Genomic DNA, 18,557 nt, shown 5'->3' with positions numbered 1-18,557 from the left:
GAAAGGACATTTCCATAAACCTTTGTACATTTGTTCCGACCCACATTAACCATTGAGTCAAAGGGGAAGGTCCTTGTGTCCCTTTTGGAAAACCTGTATGCAATTTGGTCAGCAGTTACAGACGAAAAATCAGAGATCCTTCCCATGGAGCTAAGTATGAAATACTTTCAGTGGTTCGAATTGCATTTTAGCTCCGATGTGCATGGTATGATCGTCGGAGCTTCCTGATTTTGCGGAAAGTTCTTTAAAACTAAACCAATCTTTCCAGGTTTCCAATAAACAAATTGGGGAATCTCGCCCTGATAACGGTAACTTTTTCCGCTATTATGTTGAATGCAATTCTAACTGACTCCCCGATTGTTGTGCACAATCTCACTGATTGCAAGAGGCAAATGTTGGCAGCTCTAGAAAATGTTGTCGTACTCTCTGTCCAACTTGACTGTTCAATCAGTGGAGAGATCTTTGATTGCATAACAAGGAATTCTAGCATGCCTAGGAACAGATTGAACAAAAAAGTATTCCGTAGTTATGCACATTAAAAGTTAAATTCACATTTTGTACCTTGCAAAAGTAGTTGACAATTTTTGTGAGTTACCTTGATGACCTGGTATATATATATATCAATGAATTTCAAAGGAGATGCAGAAAAAAAAACACTTTTTTTTTTAAAAATCTACTCTTGTAAAAATGTGCTTCTTTGATTAACGGGTTCCCATGCCCATTTCCCATGATGCCCTTCTCTCTTCTCCCCCCTTCACGCTGGCCACACATGACCGCCACTGACTGCCCCGATTCTCCGGCCCTGATTTTGATCGATGGCCTCTCTCTGGGTTGTGCGATCGCTGCGTCCGATTTCTGCCCACTTTGTCCCCGGTCCGGCCCCTCGAATCACATGGATATCCCGACTACTCATCAACCACCAACCAACCAACCAACACCACGGCCCGCCTGAACCCCATGTTGTCCGTATCCACGTGGTCCAACTTCCACTGTTCCAGTACAGTGCCAATGTAGGCGTGCCCGATTGCCATGGGCCCGAGCGGTATGTCCAACCCTGAGTACTTATAAATATTAAAGTGCTCTCCCCAATTCTTCACCATAATGTATGTGGTGTTTTTGCTTTTTTGTTTTTGTTTAATCAAATCTTTAAACAAAATATGCATTAGGCCTTCTTTTTTTATGTTATATGGAAAAGAAGGATGGGAGAAATACGATAACTTGGGTTTGATTTCCATTTGTTGAGTGTGTGAGAATTTGAGATTTAACTGACGTAAGAGGGGTGCAAGGGGCACAGAACAATTGAGCTAAATTTAGGCACTTCTGTGCGTCAAGGACAGCGATAAAAAAACAAAAAACAAGATTGTTCAAAGTACTTGGTGTGAAGCCGGAGATGTTATACTGGATTAAAGGCAGCGATTTCCCTCTTGCTGTGTTTTTCTATCTGTTCGAAGGAAGGATGTCGTTTCGTATGGTGTGTGTGTGGGTGTTTCGTGTGTTTGTAGAAGATTTTTTCTTCTTCTTTTTTTTTTTTGGTTTGGAGGGCTTTTCAGTTTAACTGGAGAAGGCTTCGTATCATTTCATGCTTTCTTTTTACAAAAACATGTTTTTGCACTCAAATCGCCATTACTAAAGAATTATATTACACGTTTAAACCAAGTCGGGTACTGTTGCTATCTTTTCTTGCATGTTTTCTTCCTTCTTTTATTGGGGTGGGGGGGGGGGGGTGTGTTTGACAAGTTCCATGGTCTTTATCCACAAGGGTCCTAGTTAATAAAGATGATAATCAGAAAATGTGCCTTGATTTCCTAAAGCTCAGGTCTTGGAGGTTACCAAGACACTAAGCACACATTTTGACTAGTGAACTGAGTCTACTAAGCCATAGTTTGTTGTGCTTAGCAAACCTTTGCTTGCAGTGGCTTTGTAAGGGGCCTCCCCTATTTCATAGAACCATTTTCAGTATTGCAAACCCATCTGGCTGTTCATCATACTTAATTATCCATCTCTGAACAAAGCTATTGATAAAACTTTGCAGATGTTTTATCATCTGCGACCATTTTCATCGAGCTGTTTCGCAGTAGGCTAAGCACAAGAAAATTATGCTTACTTAAATGATGTTACCAGTCAAAATACCATGTAGCCTGTACCATTTGTGACTGGTACCCTGCCCATTTCTGCTAAACAGGAAATTGTTCAATATATCTACTTGGGCAGCTCTATGAAATTGAACCAAGTTTTCTGATTCTTGTGCAAATGGGTGGATATTAAATCAGTGGAGAAAAAAACATTGTAGTTGTTTATTGTTTACATAAGTGTCTGTTTGTGTTGTTTTGAGGTTTCTGTGGAGTATTTTACTTACCTACACATGTATGTAGATGGAAGTTCTTGTCTCCATTTTTCAACCTGTTCCATATTCAAAAAATTTATAAACCAGAGCTTTAATGACCCCAAAAATAAAAATTGTAAAAAGATTTTTCCATGGTTGTACATTGAATGTTTTTTGGCCCTACAATTTAGATTTTGTCGAAATTGCTTGCTTTGAGTTTATTTCTCTGATTTGCAAGACAAAATTATCAAGCAAAAATGCTGTTCATGCTTTCCGACCCGGAAATCAAACCACTAATTCAAAGTAAATTTCTCAAAGAGAAATCAGTTTTGGTTCAGCTCCTTTCATTTCGTTCTTGTTTGTTTATTTTCTTTGTGTTTGTTTCTTGTTCCTTGTTTTTTTTGCACAATTCATTACTGAGTGTAGAACAACCTTGAATGACTGTCTTGCTTATCAACATCTGCAGGGACATGTGTACATGTTTAATCTTGGTGTCTGTTTCTAATTTCACCATTAATAATAAAATCAATTTCATATGTGTGTATCTCACTCATTTCTTTCCTGACCCGCCTCTTGTTTCCAACCATCAAATCTAAAACAAGCATATGTACGTAGATGAGACTTAGGTAGAGGTTCAAGCCTTCTTCTTAGATTAGGGGCATTATCTTTTCTGGCCAAGATGGTTGCCTATGCTGTGTTTCTGAGAATGTGTACAAAAGCTCTTTATTTGTCTTTGTTTTATTAACGCAGAAAAAAAGCAGTTGATTTCACTTTGACTTTAATTGATGCAAGAATCAATGTGCAGAGCAAATTGATAAAACTTAAAACAGGGTTTTCTATAAATGCAGTTTTCCTCTGCTAGTATCAGCTCAAATTTGTTTCCCCCCGGCCATGTACATGTACAGGCAACATTTGTAGAACTGCTACACATGTATTTCATACTGCTATTTACAGAAATAGAAAAAACTTGGGAAGAATAAACTAGAAACAGGGTGTCGTGACTGTTACATAATAATACTACTAGGGACTTACGTATGCTTTTCTTTGTTGTTTTCCCTCCTTGGTGCGCCGTGTAGCATTTTGACCATCAAGTCAGAAATGGACAACGTCATCGCCTGCTTGATGGAGTGTATCCCTCTGATCTCTGAGGTAAGAAAGTCAAACTTTTGTCGTCTTTATTCTTTTACAGGTTTTTCTTCAGGCGTACAGTTTTTAAGACACTCTCGAAGAATCATCTGTTGTTTTCTCAAATTGTTCCACTATAGAGCTGTAGAAGCACAAAAAGTAGCCCAGCACAACATAATTATGCTAAACGGAATATGGTTACCAGCTAGTACACCATGTCAAGTGTACCATCTCTGACTGGTAGTCTGCTTATTTTTGCAGCTCTATTGAATTGGGTCGTGTTGTAAGAACGTTGCCATCTTACTCTCCATTTATCGATGCCATGTTTGTGTTTGTGTTTGTGTTTGAAGCCGGATTCTGGAGTTCGTCTTATAGTACATCAGAGTCATGCTGGAGCCATCATCGGACGTGCTGGATACAAGATCAAAGACCTCCGCCAGGTAATTTTTTTTTCTCTTCAGATTTTTGCTGTAGCCTCAAAAAATTCTGTACATGTGAATTTTTCTAAAAGCCATCATACTCTCCATTTTTTAAGCTTGTGTAAATTTTGTGGTGATTCTTTTGATTCAAATAAAATTTGAGGCGGAAGAAAAAATGGTTGGTAAACTGTGCATACATTATATTGCAGTGTTGGAAAGTCAGGTTACCACAGTGGATAAGGTTTCTTAATAAGGGTGTACATGTACGTAGCCAGCTATCCGGTAAAAATTTTACCCCCTCTGGCAATCTAACAAAATGAAAATGAAGACAGAAATGAGAAAGAAGAAGAAAGACAAAATAAGCTGTCAAAATGTTATTTTTCTCTTTATGAAGTCTCCCGCATATTGAGTGCAGCTCCCATTCAACCCCGATGATAAATCAGACTTTTTCTAATATCTCAGGTTTTGTATTATTTTTTGTAAATGGGGCATGACATCCGCAATACCTGCAGGCGACATATCTATCATTTGATAATGCTCTTCGTATTTGATATTGCCCAAGCGTAATCCGATCGGACTTCCTGGGGTTTTTTGTGTTTTTTTTTTATCCCCCATATATAAAAGAAGGACGGACGGAGAAGAGGCAGTTGCCCTAGAATTGAGTTTTTGTTTTTAAGGGTTTGTTTCTTGTTGGGTTTCTGTGTGCATTAGTTTAAGTGACGACCCACCACCTGTCTGTCTTGTGAACAGCTGTTATCGAATAAATAGGGTCTCATCATATTTTTTTTTTTAACCGGATGCGTAGATGGGTGAGGAATGTTGCCGTGCCCGCATTGATTCCTCTTGTCTTGTCACCCCTCTCTCTCTCTCCACCCTCCACCCTGCCGTCAATGCTGGGCTTGTAATTGTATCTCAGATGGACACCTGCGTTGGGAGGGTGCCCAGGTGTTAACTTGTAATGATATGAAAAATATTGATTACGCCTGGGGGGGAAGGAAAATTACAGTGTTAGGGGGGGGGGGGTAAGTCGGGGATGACGGTATGAGATATATAAGTGAAGGTGGGCGGACCATGTTGTCTTTACAAATCAATGTGGATGTTACATGAACAAGCAGAGAGACCTTCAGGAGTCTCCGAAGGCTCCAGCCGGCTCATCTCCCCAATCATTTGCCATGCAGGAGTTGTCATGAGAGCTACATGTACTAGTGCTAAGCAGCTCCCGGGAACAATACAGTGTGTCAGAATTCTCATCCTCTGGTTATATGAAGTGTAGCACTGGACTAGTTTTTGTTAACCCTCCTACCTTGGTTCGGTTTACATGATGGTTACTCAAGGAGTAAATCAAGATGGCAACTTGTAAAGGTCTCTTTAGCCCGGTTCATACTGCCTGTGAATGCCAAGCGAATTTTGGTGACGCAATAATCGGTACGCGCTCCCCTTGCAATTGTGACACAAGAAAATTTGCTTTGCATAAAGTATTTGCAAGAAGTATGAACTGGGCTTTAGTCTGTACTTCAACCAACAGTATTTATTTATCTTAGTATTTCAAAACAGTGGTGTTGATCTACTCCCTCCTCTGCAGAAAACCACAGCCAACATCAAGGTGTACACAGAGCTCTGCCCCAACTCTAGCGATCGTATCGTCCAGGTCAACGGGAGCCCTGATGTCATCTCCAATGCTGTCAGATCCATCCTGGAGCTGATTGATGAGGTGAGTTGAGAGAGACGTCTCAAACCCTAGATCTAGAGATACTTTTTGGTGTTGGCCAACTTTCTGGAAGATTTTTCCACCTTTTTTCCCAAGTCTGAAACCCTCTGAACTGATGGATTTCTAGATTCTGCAGGCTCTAGACCAACATTCAAGAATATTTTTCCCAATTCTAAAACCCCAACTAGTAGATCTCAGAAAATACAGTAAAATTTTGTGAATTTCCAAAACTCTTTTTTTCAATTAAGCAGCCAACTTTTTTTTTTACTTTTTTTTTTTTTTTTACATATTAGTTCCTACAAAAAATAAAACAGAAAATACATACAAAATACAAAAAAAAAAAAACAAGAGAGACCCCAAAAAGTCCCTGACAATGAAAAACTCCAGTACTCCACAATCAAGTACGATTCAACAACTTAAGTTCCTCCGAATTTGTGCTCTTGCAGGTTCCGATAAAAGGCCTCTCCCAGAAGTACGACCCCTTCTGTTTCGATGAGTTTATCAGTCACATGTACGGTGGCTTCACCTACGAGAATAGATTCGAGGGCAACCGTGGCGGTCCCCGCCGTGGAGGCGGTGGTGGGGGCGGATTCCGTCAAGGCGGGGGTGGCCGAGGAGGAGGAGGTAGAGGCGGAGGAGAGAGCGGCGGGATGAGGGACAACTTCGGACAGAGAGGCAACAGAGATTTTGGTCGCGGTGGTGGCGGCGGTGGTGGTGGGGGTGGCGGTGGCTTCTACCAGGACGAAGGGGGCTTCGGCAACAGGCGAGGTGGTGGAGGAGGAGGCTTTGGAGGGAACAGAGCCAGAGGCGGCGATCGAGGAAACAGAGGAGGTGGTGGTGGCGGTGGACGTCGTAATTTCGGGTGAGAGTCCACACTTTTTCTCTTCGATAGCTAAGGGTCCAGCGCACTGTGCAAAGTAGCAGACCCAAAGTCATATACCTGCTTAGCGGATCAATTTTGCTTAGAATGAGTGACTTCAATAGATGGAAATTTATATTAATTTTGGTTTTACCCATATACCATTGTATACACTGATGTGTGTTAGCACTTTACACTCAGTCCCAAGTTCATGAAAAACAAAAATCACAGGCCTTTTCTCGGTGGGATTCAACCCATGGAAAAACATAACTGCTTAATTCTTACTGCTTAGCTCTTTCTGCTGAGCAAATATCCCACTTAGCTCACCATTTAATTCTCATAACAATTGTACACCATGGCTGGATTTCACAAAGCACTAGGAATTATTTAAAGACGAGTTGTCAGTATTAATCACAGTGAGAAGTGTTTGTGTTGAGCAATTATGATTGATTTGCAGTTAAGATCAATTAAGATAATCCTGTCAACCCCTAGAATTCACCATAATTGTAGAATAATGAATACTAAAGTAATATGATTATTTCATTTGGGTTTTTTGTATTTATTTTATATTTCAGTGAAGACAGCTTTGGGTATACCGGTGGATTCTCACAGACTCAGCAAGCAGAGGTGAGTAAACAAATCGTTCCTTTTGGGACGCTGTGAGGATTTGATAAAACTACAATCTCATTTTGCGTTTTCCTGGACTCGAACTCCTAAGCTATTTGTATCATGGAACGGAACCACACATGGTTCTACTGCAAAAACCTTGTGTTAAGATGAATCTTATTGCTCTTTGAAATCGAGCCATTTCGTTTCACCAACCTCGTCTTATCTTAAGACACACCTTAACTCCTGGACAATGTAACGAAGAGGTAGTCTTCCTTAGACTGCTCTTCTGACCTTGGTGAAACTGCCAACAGGCTAAGGATTGATTTCAAACAAATAATTGTTTTCTTCTTGTCTTCTTCTTCACAGCCTAACAGCCACCAGGGCGGTCATTTTGATGGTAAGTAAAGTGGATCTTTTAAGTAAATAACTGTTGAACCTCACTTTACAAAAACAATCTCGCTGTATGTGTGGTAAAGCTTATTGGAATAGCCTGCATATGGATTTGAGGCAAACTCAAAGAGTTGCAACTTTTTCTGAAAACCTTTTTAACATTTTCTTTTACACCCCACGTTTAATAAATGTACCCATAAGCCTGTTTTCATATTTGAGTTTTGGCTGTACGTGAATGTGAATATGGCATTTTTTGTCAGTTATCTATGTAGCAAAGTTTTGTCCCTTAACAAAACAATTAAATTGGTTTCTTTCTCTTAAAATGTGAACAAAATAAATGGTTAAAAATCCTTTTAAAAATGAATTGTTACAATATGCAGGGTTGATTCAAACTGTTTTCATTTTTAATTTTCAAAATAGAGATTATATTCATGTTTTTATTATATATATTTTTGTTTTCAGGGCCAGGAGGTCATGACTCTGGTGAAATTACCACAAGCCAAGTGACTATTCCTAAAGATGTAAGTATGGCACCTATAACCATAATCTGTCAACGCTCCCCTCTACTGACACTGCAGGTATAGGGCTCTGACTAATTTAATGTTATCCGATTAAGTCAAGTTATTTTTATACACCTTTTTCATGTCTTTGTCAGTGTACCTCATCCATCATTGAATGACTTTCCCTTCTATATTTAGTGACATCGTCGGGCAATTCATTCACTTTAAAACGAACACTAGATAAGTAGATTCCACAGAGAGAATCCGTGGCCTGATCCCGTGTTTTTGTTCTCCAACAAGTAACCGGTAATCGCCGTCCACCTGCCCCTCAAAGACCAGGTGCTTCAGCAGAGCCACTGTTTGTCAAGAGATAAAAAATGAAGAAGACGAGGGGGAAAAACACGTCGTAATTAATATCTGACTTGCCCGCCGATTGTGCTTTGGGTGCGTTTTTTTCTTGTTCCAATTTGCCTGCCAGGACTATTGATGTAACGCGGCACCGAAAGTAATTTACTTATTATAGGGAGAGAAAATAAGGTCGTGTTGTAACTCTCTTTCGATTGCAATTCTTGATCGAATCAACAACAAAAAAACACGATACAGGCTTATCTGTGTCCGAGGTTATACGTTTATCTGTTAACTGATTGTGTTATAATGTAGTCGGATGTAAATCATTATCGGAGTAGTGACATGATTGCGACTATCTAGGCATTATCCAGTTCAACTAATTGAACTGTAAATCTGTTATGTTGATAGAAGCTGATCTTATAGTACAGAACTGATATGTTTGCTTGATGTCTTGAGACAATTTACAACCGTCTGCTTTTTTATGGTTACTATAAATTGTTATGTCTGTGAAGACCTTGTATTTCAGCTTTTGCTTCTTCTTATCTTGAACCCTTTAGAGAGTAGTATTTGTCTGTTTAATCATCACCACCATACGCTACATGTGTTTCATGTTAATACCTTCTGTTTAATCATCACCACCATACGCTACATGTGTTTCATGTTAATACCTTATTGTAGGCTTACAAATAGCCTCATTTTGATACTACCATTTTACAATTATGTTTGTGAGTGTGATACTGACTTAGGTGAAACAGGCATAATATTCCTCCTCTTTTAGTCAGATTTTCTACTCTTTGGGGCTGTCAGAACACAATGTGTACGTAAAGGTATTGCTTAAAATGGTCCTACTTTTTTTCCAAGTTCCAAATAACATGCCGGTGAAAGTCCAAAAAGCCAGACTGACAATTTCCTTCATGTTTGAAGTGGTAAAATGTTGTAAGTTTGATGTTCACACTTTCCCGTCTCGTTTGACGCTCTCTCTGTTTAATCATCACCATATGTTATTTCATGTTAAAACCTAAGTACAGGATTACAAATAATCTAATTTGTTTAGTACTATTTCCAATTATGTTTGTCGATCAAGGAGAGTGGTACTGGCCTAGGCGAAAGTCCAAAAAGCCAGAGTGAACAATATCCTACACGTCTGAAGTTGTGAAATGTTTGATGTTGACGTTTTCCCTGTCTCTTGTTTCCGCAGCTGGCTGGTTCCATCATCGGTACTGGTGGGGAGAGAATCCGCACCATCCGTAACAACTCTGAGGCAAAGATCAAGATCGAGGAAGAAGTGGAAGGGAGCAAGGATCGTATCATCACCATCACTGGCACCTACGAGCAGATCGAGAACGCACAGTTCATGCTTCAAAACAGGTTGGTCAACAAACAACAAAATAAAACGCCAAATCAGCTTCGGTTTTGGGCCCAGTTTTATAGAGCCGCTTAAGCAGAAAATACTGCTTACAAGTGTCTGCTTGGCGAAAACGAGCAGGGAACCAGCCACAAACTGTGCACATAAGACGATACTTAAGCTGGTAACCCTTTTCAGTAAACAAAAATTGTATGATGCTTAGTAAATTGTGCAAGCATCAATTTTTCTTCCCGAAAAAAAGGGGGATCACCAGCCAAAATACCACATTATGTGCACAGATTGCGACTGGTCTCCTGCTTATTTTTTGCTAAGCAGCTAAGCAGAAACTTTTTGAGCAGTATTTTCTGCTTGAGCAGCTCTGAAAGCTTGTGCCCTAGTTGAGTGTTGGGAATAGTATGAAAGATTTTTTGCCGAAGCCGTTAATACGGACACCTCCTTCGATAAGTCACCTGGTCACGTCTGCTGCCACCTAGAGGTTGTCCCGTTGTGGGATGCGTCTTCTCGTCATGGACTCTCTGAAGCTGCTTCTGCTCGCCACCCCATGGAAGACTAGTGATTTTGTTGTTGTAACGAAAGGAAACATAAAATCACTGTCTGCCATTGGGGTGACTGGTCATTCACAACGTTCTCAAACAGCTGGGCGGACTCCTCAAGAGCTCAAAAGGATGAAGGTTTAATCAGGCAGCTTGGAATTTTTTCATGAATTCAGGATTTCTTATTTAAAAACCTCTTTAAGCCTTTGAATGTTCTTGTTGAAAGAAAAGTCACCCAAGAGAGAAACATATAGTTCACTTTCCCTGACAAAGTTCTTTATTTCCATCTTAACACTATCTTAATTTCTATACAGAGACAATTTTGTGGTTCATATATCATTTTCTGATATTTGTAGAGGTTCCCTTTTATGATTACAAATTTCAGCCATATTCTACTGTCATGACAGCCTTTTCAAAGAACAAGTGACCAATAAAGATTTATGAGTGTAATGAAGAAAGTATTTTTGTTCTTGAAAAATGGAATGTTCCATTCAAGGAGGCAAAGCCGAGATGTATGGAACATTCCATCTTTCAAAGAATTAAAAATGCAGAAATGCAAAACATTCATTATTTGTTTGATATACCATCCAAGTGGATCTTTTCATTTGGAGGAAAAAACAATCAACGATGGTACAATATTGTATTCTAGCATCCAAATGAGGGTGTTTTGTACTGCTGTATATAAGGACTTCAAGCGCATTGTGTGGTCTAGCATGCAATAGTCAAAAAGGATTTGGATGAAAATGCATTGTTGAAAGTACCAAAATGCATGGGTTACAACATAGGCCATGTAATGGTTTTATTACATGAATGCGGAGTGACCTACAATCTTCCATGACAAGAACCGACTTGGATGTTAAATTTTGAAGAAGAAAAAAAAATGTTTAGCACGACTGTATTTTGTAATGCCTTTTGTTTCTTCTCATCTGTTTTTCTGTACAGTGTAAGGCAGTATTCCGGTCAGCTGTTTTAGGAGTTTCGGCGAAAAATCCACCAAGCTTTCGATGTCACAAGCCGTGACCGTGTTCCCCTAAAACAGACTCCTTACCGCGTTGAACAAAGCCGCAGTGAACAGTTTAGATTTTTTTTAAAAGCACCCGTAAAGTCTGTCTTGTACATTTTTTCTAAATATATCCAAGATTGCACGTCACCATTTTATGAAAGCAGTTGATTTTGAATAAAAAACAAGTTGAAACCTTGTAGTGTAGAATTTTCAGTTTACCATGTCTACCTGGCTAGGAACTCTGAGAAGTGTGATTTTTTCTAGTCAAAAATTTTGAAATGTATTATTTGTGTTTTCCGCTCCTTGATCAACATTCTGCTTTTTATTGGATGAAATTGAATGAATTAAAAACTGAAAAATAATAAGAAACTACAATTTTGGCTTTCTTGTTCTTTCATGGTTAAGATTCCACGATTTTTAAAATGGAACTTTGTCTTCGGCCAATTAAAAAGCCCAGTTTCTACCAGTTAAAGCAAACAAAGGAGAAAATACATTTGACTTTTTCAAACCTTTATTTTGTAGGAATTTTGTTAGCTTTTAACTAGTTACATTCCCATCTTAGTTGTTCATAAAATCTTGTCTTTAATTTTCCATAAACAGAGAAATTGCTGCACAGAAACAAGCTGGTGGTCACTTGATAGTCATTTAATCAATTTAGTGAATTGACTCTTTATAATTACTTCTTTCAGAAACTTTAAGGATTTAGCCTGCACTGTAGTTCACAATTACTTTTTAAACAGGGCAAAATTTCTTAAAAGCTGGCGAGCATGAGCAGTTTGCCAAGTCTAGAAAAATCTTGCTTATTAGCAGATATGGGTTACCAGCGAGGAAACCATTTCATGTACATTACTTCCGACTCGTGTGGTGCTACTTTATTCTCAGCAAATCTATTGGTTGTTAGCGATTTTGTTTGCTCACCAGCTTTTATGAAATTGGACCTAGGAGTTGGTACTTCTTTGTGTTACTTTTCGTAAAAGTTGTATTCAATTTAATCAGATTATTTTGGCTATCGGTTTATGGCTTTGGCTCTTGCTAGATCACCGATTTTGCCAGTATGTTAATGCAACCATTGTCAGCCATAGCCGAAATCATTCAATTTGCTATAATCATAAGGTTTTTATTTTAAGTGAATTAAGTCACTGTTTAGTACTCTCTCGTGTTTTATCAACCCAATTTTATGCTATCATTTGTGTATCAGATGCTTCTGATACTTCAAGAACAACTAATTGGGTATTGTCTGGTTTGTTAAAAAGCGTAATTGAGAGACAAAATGTAAATCTTAAAAAGCACAAATTCCCTTCTTGTATATTAATGCCACCTGTAAGTCCAACTTGTAAAATCTACCCTTTTTGTAGTTGCTTTTATTCTTTTAATGATGATATCTAAAAGGGCAACATGAATGATAGGGAAATGTGTAAATGGTTTGAGAGAATTGCTAAGAATGTTCCACCCGTGATTGATTTTTTTAAGTAAACTGGAATTTTGAATGGAAATAAAACCACTGATGCCTTTTCATGGAAAAGATATGGTTGTGTTGAAGTTATTTCAATATTTTATTCATTATTTTATTCATTATTTACATTGTCAAGTTTAATCACCAGCACTAATGATCTCCATCCCCACCCCTCTAAATAATTTATCTTTCCGATGATCGTAACAACCAGTTTAATAATGGTCAAGTGAAGTCATATTCACACACTCAAAAATAAATTAACATATTTTTAGAGTTTACTATTCACATCGGAAAGTATAAATCATGACCATTTTATACGTTATAGGTTGCACAGTTTTAGTAGCCCATAAAGTTGAGATGTGGTATTTACAAACCAACAGCAATTTTTACTAGCCATTGAATCAGGGTATACTGGGCAAGCCCTGTCCTTCATTTCTTGTATTCAAATCTTGCCCTACCCATGAAAAGCCTCATAGCTTCGACGTTTGCCCTTTGTCCTCCACTACACCCTTCTCTTTGAGCACTTCAATTTCTTTTTGGCTGAAACCAGCTTCGAGCAACACAGCCGTTGTGTCATTCCCGATGTTAGTCTGTTTGGTGGTCCTTAAAGTAGCAGGTGTTCTCGAGAGTACCGGCGCTGGGCTGGGTTGCGTACTTCCATCCTCCGCCTCAAAGAATGTCCCCACCTTCTTATTGTGTGAATGTTGCGCGGCGCCCTCTGGAGTTAGAACCGGTGTTACACAGGCATCGGTATCGTCAAACACGCAGCACCACTCCTCTTGAGTTTTACTGGCGAAGATTTTGGTGAAGATTTTCTTTGAGGAAGACCAGTTTTCACGATCCAATTGTGGTGGGAGATCGGAATCTGATAATCCCAAACCTGTGAATAAAAAACAAGAAATGACTCAAAATAACCATGTAAAGTGACTGAAATCACAGAGAGCTTCAAGCTGGAAAAGATTTAAAATATTTTAATTTTTAAAAAGACTTCAGGCCTGAGGTTTTTTTCAGGCATCTGAAAGCACACAAATGTATACAACAAGGGTGTTTTTTCTTTCATTATTTTCTTGCAACTTGATGACCAAATGAGACTACTGGTCTTTGACATTTTACCAATCGTGTCCAGTGCCTTTAAAATGGACCCTTTTCATGAAAATCTGGTAGTCGCCTTGAATAAACAAAACAGTTGGCCTACCTTCAAGCAACTGCTGATAAAACTGAGGTTCCAAGGCTCCTACTGCCATGTACTTCCCATCTGATGTCTTGTAGGTGTCGTAGAAATGTGCCCCGGTATCCAGCAAGTTGGTACCCCGCTCATTACCGGCTAAACCCAAGTTGTGTGTTGCCCATAGAAATGAACTAACATAGGCAGAACCTTGGACCTGTGGACAACAAAGTTTGTTAAAAATCATTCTTCACATTACAAGAATCTTCCATCGTAAACATTCTATAGCTGAAAGGCTGATTTAAAAAACCAAGTTGTCACTTTGAAATCTTCTTTTGTGAAGACTTGTATTCATTTGCATCAGTGCAAAAACGTATCTCAATTTTGCAAAAAAAACTGTCTCTCTCAAGAAATAATGTCTCTGCAAAAACGTTGTACCTCGATACATACTTGTTATGTGTGTACACCCTGGCTATTTTAAATGAGACAAAACATTTTGACATTTCCAATTCGCCAAAACAGCTGTGCTATTTAAGGAGATACAACGTTTTTGCACACAAAATTTTTCCCGATATAATTCTGAAATACTGCTATGTTTAATCAAAATTCCCACCCCCTCCCAAAGACTTGGCTCTTATTTTATCCACAAAAGTAAGTGTGCAAAAATTCATTGAAATTTGTGTTCACCATTCATCAAAAATCGAGACAACCTAACTTGATGAAATTTCAAGAGGATTTTAATGTATTTAATCTTCCAAAAAACTAAAAATTGTAGGTCTTGGGTTTTGAATCATTTTAATTTAATAAAAAACATGCCTTGAATTACATCGAGGCAATGGCCCTTGCTGTGGCCTTGGTGCCCCTTCAAAAGTCTCCCATAGACTGTAAGATTCTCCAATGGAAGTGCCCTATAAAAATTTTTTAAACACCCTTGCCCTCTCAAAGATAAAATTCCAAGCCCATAAATGTACATGACTATTCTCCCAATGCAATAGACTACAATTATAAAAATGTTAATGAAATGCTCTCATACATAAATTTGTATTCACATCTATACACTCTGAAGTAAGAAGATCCGTACAAAATTGAGCAGAGATCCTCTGAAAATGATAGATTGGCCTCTTGCATGGATCATGAACTCAGCCGTTCGGCCAATTAAAGGATTTGCGACTCGGAGACAACAAAGTCCCACTAATGCATCATGACATTTTCAGAAGCTCAACTCAAGTGAAAGTTAATTGCTTTACGGAACACACAAACACATCAAGCATGATGCAGCAGCATGAGAGGTACTGTCAGGGTGTTGGTTTAAATGTTGAACCTTTGACCTCTGTTCATGAAAGAAGCTATCCCATCATACTTTTCAATGAACATTCAGAGGCCTTCAGTCACAAGATGGCAGCAGACACACCTGAACCCTGTTTCATGGAGCTGCTGAAGCACATTTTATAATAACCTTGCTCTGGTAAGCAAAATTGTTTTGTGCTTAAAGGCAGTGGACACTATTGGTTAATACTCCAAATAATTGTTAGCTTAAAACCTTTTTTGGTGACGTAATGGGAGAGGTTGATGGTATAAAACATTGTGAGAAACGGCTCCCTCTGAAGTGGAGTATAGTTTTCGAGAAAGAAGTAATTTTCCACGAATTTGATTTCGAGACCTCAGATTTGGAACTTGAGGTCTCGAAATCAAAGATCTAAATGCACACAACTTCGTGTGACAAGGGTGTTTTTTTCTGCATATGTTGAGATACACCAACTGTGAAGGCTAATCTTTGACAAATTACCAATAGTGTCCACTGCCTTTAAAGCAGCTCTATGAAAACTGTTTTGTGTTTCTATGAAGTGCTTAACAGTTTGCTACTACTAAGCAAAATGCCATGTCTCATGTACAACTTGCCTGCTCATTTGTGCATCAGTAAGCTGTTTTATAGCATTTACTATTTCACATTTTGAGTAGTGCCAAAGGCCCTTCACAAAACCATGGCTTGGGCTACGGCTTAGGACCCAATCATTAAAGGAGCGCTTCCAGTACAGGGCTTCCAACAGTGCACAATTGCATAAAACTGTTAAGCAGAAAATACTGCTTGACAAATTTCTCTGCTATGCAAAAAAGTGTCAAAAAGGGATTTATGGCAAGTCTGCTGCCAAGTAAGTTACATAAAAGTGTCTACCCCACCCCCCCCCCCTCCCACTGACAGAATACTTGCCATATTAGCATCTATAACTTGACCTTTGCCCGATCTAGTTCTCTCCAGCAGAGCAATCAGAATCCCCATGGCACAAGGCATGCCACCCCCAGCAAAGTCCCCCACAATGTTAACAGGTGGAACTGGGTTCTCGCCTTTTCTTCCGAAGTATGACAGGACACCTGAACAAAGTAAATTCAAAGGTTTTCTTTAATTCTTTGTCGTCTCGTAAAATAGATGAATTTCTGGAATAAACAATGTCAACTTGGATAAAGGTCTCCGATAGGCTAATAAATTGATTTCTAGAACAGCCCTCTTCATGGAGTGCCCCGATTGGCCACACCCAACCATTCTTGCATAAATTAATTTAGTATAATGCATAATGCATTAGGATAATAGTACCTGATAGGCTGATGTAATTGATGTCATGACCAGCCCTCTTCATCAAGGGCCCTAATTGGCCAAACCCACTCATTCTTGCATAAATTAATTTAGGGTTGTCTTTGAGTAGTATCTCTGGTCCCAGACCCATTCTCTCCATAACACCTGTAAACAATAATGACAATTAAGAGAGTGAATTAATCATGTTTTATCGATTTGGTGATTTTTGTTGATGAAGCCAATTTAGTGGCATCTTTCACGGTAGTTTTTTTATTATTTATTTTTTTACAAGTCGCCAGACACACAAGGCCTAAAGGCCACTTCAAGGTGTGGGCTACAATTATTTGTTTCCAGAGGCCGTTGCCACCTACTCCTAGAGCTGAAACAGGGTTACCCCTTTTACAGTCCATATGGATGTAGGCTTGGGTATCATTAATCTGAAGCCTGGCTGGTAGAGCAGAAAGCAAGATTTGATATCTTCAATATTAGTCAATCTCGTTTATGCTGAAGGGTGTGGGGTGAGGGTGTGGCAGCTCATCATCACCGTCATCGATTGGTGAGTATAAGCCTCTCAGAGGCTGATGTTTCCAAGGATTGCCAGACTGCAACATTCATTCTGTAACTGGCTGTTAGTTTCATTCAAGTGTTTGATCAAGGGGATGTCCCTGTAAACCAAATAATTTAATAGTCAATTTTTGATAACTCCTTAAAGGAACACGTTGCCTTGGATCAGTCGAGTTGGTCTTTGAAAAGCGTTTGTAACCGTTTGTTATAAAATGCATATGGATAGAAAGATGTTGTAAAAGTAGAATACAATGATCCACACAAACATGGCTCTAAATTGCACGGTTTTCCTTTTACCTCGTCGACTAACACGGTCAGTAAAAGGGAAACCATGCAATTTTGAGCAATATTTGTGTGGATCATTATATTTTACATTTAAAATATCTTTCTAACCATATGCATTTTATAACATAAACACTTTTCAAAGACCAACTCGACCGTCCGGGGCAACGTGTTCCTTCAAGGATTAGTTTTCCCCCCATCACGTGTCCCCCCCCCCCCACCAACCCAACACTTTCTTTCTCTCACTAGTACCTGGCCTGTAAGGCTCAATCAAAACATCAGCTGCTAGACTCATTTTCTTAAACACTTTGACTCCTTCTGCGGACTTCAAATTCAAAGAGATGGACTGTTTTCCTCTTGAGAGTTGGTCAGCAATGAGTTGACCTACTCGATCAATACGAGTTACCTTTGCCCCGAAATCGGCTAGGATCATTCCAGCAAATGGGGCGGGGGCTAGCCCGCTTAGCTCTAAGACCCTTATCCCGACTAACGCCATCGCTGATAATTCAAGCGCGAACTCTGCAAAAAAATGACAATTTTTTGTAAAATTAATAATTGGCTTGTGTTTTGTGTGGAGATGTAGGGCATCAATACTCCTGGATACGAGGTTGTGCAGTTCTAGCGCTTCAATTTACTGTGCTCAAAAGTAACATTTTCGAGAGATCCAGCTCCCCATTTTGTCCTGTGTTCAGAGCTCATGTCCACGTTAGACCCAGAACAGGGGCGCTGTAGTACTAGTAGTCCTTTTTTCAAAATTTTGACATTATCAGTCAAACTAGCCGATAATGTCAAATTTCGGGGAAAAAAAGGAATACACTTGAGCGCCCGCCCCAGTTACTTCCACGTTGTACCAGTGTTGAAGGTCAATAATTTGCACTTTAACCATGGAGGTATTCCTCCATGAGTAAACAAACTCCCCGAGCTAGAATTTTTTTTAAGGAACATAACATAAACTAGTGCAACATCCATTCAAATCATAGATGGTGGTCTTTAAATTATGCCATTATTGAGAATACCATGGAGGTCAATTTTGACCGGAAGTGCCACTGAATCCAGCGGACAACAACAACAATGGATGACCTTTCACCTTGTCCGGTTTCCTTTGTTTACAATTTTCTCTCACGTTGCGACAGTGTGACAGTTCTGCCCATCATCACGTACCTCTCGATCTCGAACCAAACACCTCGGGTACCCCGATTAAAAGTCAATAACTTTGTTTTAGTGCAATACATCTAAAAAATATAACAAAAGTATTTTCTTTCGTACTAAGAAAATAACTGGATCATTTTTATGGTATTTGAATATTTTTATAAGGTTTTTTATTAAATTTTAATTATTTTT

At 39.0% G+C, this 18,557-nt stretch overlaps 2 protein-coding genes across 5 annotated transcripts in view; one reads left to right on the top strand and one right to left on the bottom strand.

Annotated features, from left to right (window-relative positions):
• Positions 1-12,705, top strand: part of LOC117295923 (heterogeneous nuclear ribonucleoprotein K-like) — a 41,955-nt gene extending 29,250 nt beyond the window's left edge. The window contains exons 4-13 of the mRNA XM_033778718.1: positions 999-1,042; positions 3,400-3,472; positions 3,799-3,888; positions 5,450-5,578; positions 6,022-6,437; positions 7,010-7,061; positions 7,410-7,440; positions 7,896-7,954; positions 9,480-9,649; positions 11,123-12,705. Of these exons, the coding sequence (XP_033634609.1) occupies positions 999-1,042; positions 3,400-3,472; positions 3,799-3,888; positions 5,450-5,578; positions 6,022-6,437; positions 7,010-7,061; positions 7,410-7,440; positions 7,896-7,954; positions 9,480-9,649; positions 11,123-11,153 (1,095 nt within the window). The 3' untranslated portion in view covers positions 11,154-12,705. The remainder of the gene's footprint in view (positions 1-998; positions 1,043-3,399; positions 3,473-3,798; positions 3,889-5,449; positions 5,579-6,021; positions 6,438-7,009; positions 7,062-7,409; positions 7,441-7,895; positions 7,955-9,479; positions 9,650-11,122) is intronic.
• On the bottom strand, positions 11,576-18,398 carry LOC117295924 (alpha-methylacyl-CoA racemase-like). Of its 4 annotated transcripts, none has more exons than XM_033778720.1 (6): positions 18,297-18,398; positions 17,469-17,735; positions 16,392-16,535; positions 16,011-16,171; positions 13,832-14,018; positions 11,576-13,516 (listed from the first exon to the last, which is right to left on the bottom strand). In XM_033778720.1, the coding sequence occupies exons 2-6, from the start codon at positions 17,710-17,712 to the stop codon at positions 13,107-13,109; spliced, it is 1,146 nt and encodes a 381-aa protein (XP_033634611.1). In that variant the 5' UTR covers positions 17,713-17,735; positions 18,297-18,398; the 3' UTR covers positions 11,576-13,106. The 4 variants fall into 4 exon arrangements, with proteins under 4 accessions (XP_033634611.1, XP_033634610.1, XP_033634613.1 ...); XM_033778719.1 differs by having other exon boundaries at positions 18,304-18,398; XM_033778722.1 differs by having other exon boundaries at positions 18,233-18,297.
• Between the last annotated feature and the right edge of the window lie 159 nt (positions 18,399-18,557).

This window comes from Asterias rubens, chromosome 10 (genome assembly GCF_902459465.1).
Source record: "Asterias rubens chromosome 10, eAstRub1.3, whole genome shotgun sequence".
NCBI lineage: Eukaryota > Metazoa > Echinodermata > Asteroidea > Forcipulatida > Asteriidae > Asterias > Asterias rubens.
This window is presented reverse-complemented; position numbering and strand designations above follow the sequence as displayed.

Bases quoted from the DNA above. Each gene is read 5' to 3' on its own strand.
- LOC117295924 (XM_033778720.1), bottom strand. From the start codon at position 17,712: ATGGCGTTAGTCGGGATAAGGGTCTTAGAGCTAAGCGGGCTAGCCCCC. The intron at 16,536-17,468 runs GTACTAGTGAGA...TATTGTTTACAG, and splicing joins GATTGAGCCTTACAGGCCAG to GTGTTATGGAGAGAATGGGT. The intron at 14,019-16,010 runs GCAAGTATTCTG...TGTTGTCCACAG, and splicing joins AAGTTATAGATGCTAATATG to GTCCAAGGTTCTGCCTATGT.